We start from the raw sequence: 3,275 nt of genomic DNA on the forward strand, positions 1-3,275 counted from the left end.
GACCTCTAGATAGGCTGACTAGATTCACCAGAAGGGCAAGTAGTGGGGAATGGCTGGGCTGACAATACAGCAGACAGTAGCAGGGATATCAGAGTATAAGGGCTCTTGTGGGGGGAGGGAGGCTGTGGGGGGGTGCTACCTAAGAAGTGCTGAATAAATAAATAAATAATAATAATTCTTCAAAGCATAAAAATTTGCTCTTTAATAATTAGTAGATGTGAAAAACATTACCGCTGAAATCTACCTGATGACTTTATATCCATGCTCAGATGCCAAGGAGCTCAGAAAGTAACTGTGACTAGTAATAATCAGATATATAGAGATTAGAAACGCATGTGCATCTTAGTGTCAATTGTATTAAAAATGAATTTTTCTATATGAAACTGTGTATTTTAATAATAAAATGGAGATCTTTTTTAAAGTTTAAAACCCCACTTAATTTTATGTCTTACAGGGTTTATACAGAGTACAATACTGTATAACTGTATTAATTCAACTACAAACCTAAAAATTTACAGCCAATTTTGAAAGAGATGCATCTTAGCTCTGGAAATTATTATTGAATATGTCAATGCTGTTGTAATGAAATGCTTCTTCTAATTATATGGTTATTAAATAAATAATTAAAAAAAACAAAAGCTAAAACATGATGCTGGTGTGTGGAAATAAGCGACTTGGCAGAGTGGTCCTAGTTAACTCTCTAAAACATATATAGTAGACACAAGTTCGGGGGGGTGGGGTGGGTTGTCATCGTACATACATGAAAGTAAGCACTCATGGGCATACAGGAAGGGAACAGCAAGAACCACTCACTGAACTGTTATGTGTTACTACTTCCCTTTACGTAGGCAATCTTCCTTTCCATCCTTTAAGATCCCTGCCACCTACGTTCTCTAACCAGTAAAACAGGCATGGAGCTTTCTTTCTTGAGATTCTTGGGGGGGGGGGGTAGGAGGATGTATATTTCATGTAGCCCAGGCAAACCTGAAACTTGTTATGTAGCCAAGGATGACCTTGAACTCCTTGATCCTCCTGCTTTTATCTCCTAAGTGCTGGGATTATAGGCATGTACTAACATGCCTGGCTTGCTCTCCTCACTTAATCATTATTGTCTATATGATAATTTGTAATAAATCACATAATTTTATATTGTTATTATGCTTTGACCCCCTTATAGGAAGGCCCATGAGCTATATGTTGAGCTTAGATTTCTCTTATGTTCTCTACAGTACCTAGCACAGTGGTGGGTAGAAAGCTACTTCATAATATTTGTAGACTAGTTTCCTATCCAAACTCTTATAAGTGAATGACAAAGTTATCATTGATTATTCAATATAGTTTAGCTACAATGTTGTGGCATTGCATTAGGTCTTAGAGCATATGTATCTGTGATCATCAATTTTTGTAATTTTTTTTTTTGTGTGTGTGGTTCTGAGAATAGATCCTGGGGCTTCACACATGCTAAGCAATTACTCTACCACTGAACTATACTCCCCATTTTTTTTTTTTTTTTTTTTTTTTTTTTTTTTTTTTGAGATAAGGGTCTCAAGATGTAGCACTGGCTGGTCTGGAACTCGTTATATAACCAGGACAGCCTTGAACTCACAGAGATCTGCTTGCCTCTGCCTCCCAAGTGCTGGGATGAAAGGCACTGCCACGGTATCCAGCTCTTATTTTCTTGAGACAGGATAACCCACTATGTTCTTGAACTCTCCAACCTCCTGTTTCAGCCTCCTGAGTACAAGGTCTACAAGCACAGGCTACTATATCCAACTTCACTGACTATTTGTATATATTCTTTGCCTTTTCCTGACAGAAACCAAACTGAGTTCCTGGAGTGAAGAGTCCATTTAAAAGTCTCTTCTGGTCCTAGGTGTAGCTATGGAGACCACATGCCATGCTTCTGACCAGTAGGGTAAGAAAGTACTATACAGAATCATCATTTATGTTTTCCTAGTTTGTATAGCGCATACAGAATCATATTTGGAACGTTAACATTTCTGACAAAAACTTTCAAGCTGGAGAGACGGCTGAGCAGTGTGGAGCATGTTCAGTTACCCGCCCCCACATCTGGTGGCTCACAACCACCTGTTACTCCAGCACATACCCGGCCACACACACACATAATTAAAAATAATAAAAATAAATTTGCTTTAGAAACTTTCAATCAAGGGGGGAGGTGATCCTACCAGCTAGTAACGATACCCTAAACCCAGAATAATTAATACAATACAGCAGAAGTGCAGAAATTGATTTTTTATATTAAAAAAAAAAAGTCTATACAGGATGTGTGGGAAACAAAGAATGGTTTCTGAGGTAGGTCAAAAAATAATTCATGACCTCCCATTAAAGAACCCTTCAGCACTGTCTTGATACCATAGTCCTTTGCACATTTTCTCTGGCCCCAGATCCCTTCTCACCTTCAAAGATTCAATCGTGGCTTGCTTGTAAACCTTTCCTCCAGGATGTTTCTTCTGTGGGCTATTCTGGATTCTAGGTGTTCGAATGACGAATTTATCCATTGTTAGGGAATTCCAACTACCTTCAGGTGCTTGAGTGATATTCTAATCAAGAAAAAGTAAAGACTAAAACTTCAAGACCGAGATGTGTATTCCCAGAAGTGCCACGACTGGATTTTCTGGAAACATTCCTGAATTACGAGGACTCTTGAGTGGTATTTACAGGAAGTAAGATTTCAGGGATGGGGGCCGGTTTGCTCTTCTTTAGAACTGAAACTATACAATGATAAGTTTACTTCCTGGTTAGGAGGTTCCTACCTTCCAGAAGGAGATGCTAAGGAGAGATGAGGATTCCAATACCGGAGGTTGGAGGGGGGGTGGCTGTAACCAGACACGACTCGGACGACGGACTTCTAAGCCCTCTCCTAGTTTAAGATGGGTTGTTCCGGGGTTAGGGTTTCACTGGGCTCAATGAAGCTCGGTGGTCAGAGGACCCTAATGATGGCTGTTAGGCTCTGGATCCTGATCAGCTCCCAGCGCTCAGGGACCCGAGAAGGGGCACCCACTCACAGCCACACGTGAAACCCACTAGGCAAAGCAGTCCTGGCAACAACTGGGCATTCGGTCCTCTGCGCCCCTACTCGGGTCACACGTCGAGCTGTCTGCACGCTTTCCGGGAGCCCAGTTCGTCAGTGGCGGGCCGCGAACTACACTTCCCAGTACGCACCGCGCGGCGTGCGGCGGCTGTAGCTCTAAGGTGCTCCTACTCGCAGCACTTGACGGGCCGCGGAGAAAGAACTACAAGCCCCAGCCTAC

The 3,275-nt window shown here is 41.7% G+C and overlaps 1 protein-coding gene across 2 annotated transcripts in view; it reads right to left on the minus strand.

The window, feature by feature from the left end:
* The window catches only part of Tceanc2 (transcription elongation factor A N-terminal and central domain containing 2), a 44,758-nt gene that overhangs the window by 41,353 nt on the left and 130 nt on the right, over positions 1 to 3,275 (minus strand). Inside the window, exons 1-2 of one of the 2 annotated variants that reach the window (XM_017798118.2) lie at positions 2,778 to 2,913; positions 2,421 to 2,564 (exon numbers count right to left, since the gene is read on the minus strand). In XM_017798118.2, the coding sequence (XP_017653607.1) occupies positions 2,421 to 2,522 (102 nt within the window). In that variant the 5' untranslated portion in view covers positions 2,523 to 2,564; positions 2,778 to 2,913. Of the gene's footprint in view, positions 1 to 2,420; positions 2,565 to 2,777; positions 2,914 to 3,275 lie in introns of those variants that run through there. The other variant, XM_029563477.1, reaches the window with a different exon arrangement.

This window comes from Nannospalax galili, unplaced genomic scaffold (genome assembly GCF_000622305.1).
Source record: "Nannospalax galili isolate Female #2095 unplaced genomic scaffold, S.galili_v1.0 scaffold356, whole genome shotgun sequence".
NCBI classification, from domain to species: Eukaryota; Metazoa; Chordata; class Mammalia; order Rodentia; family Spalacidae; genus Nannospalax; species Nannospalax galili.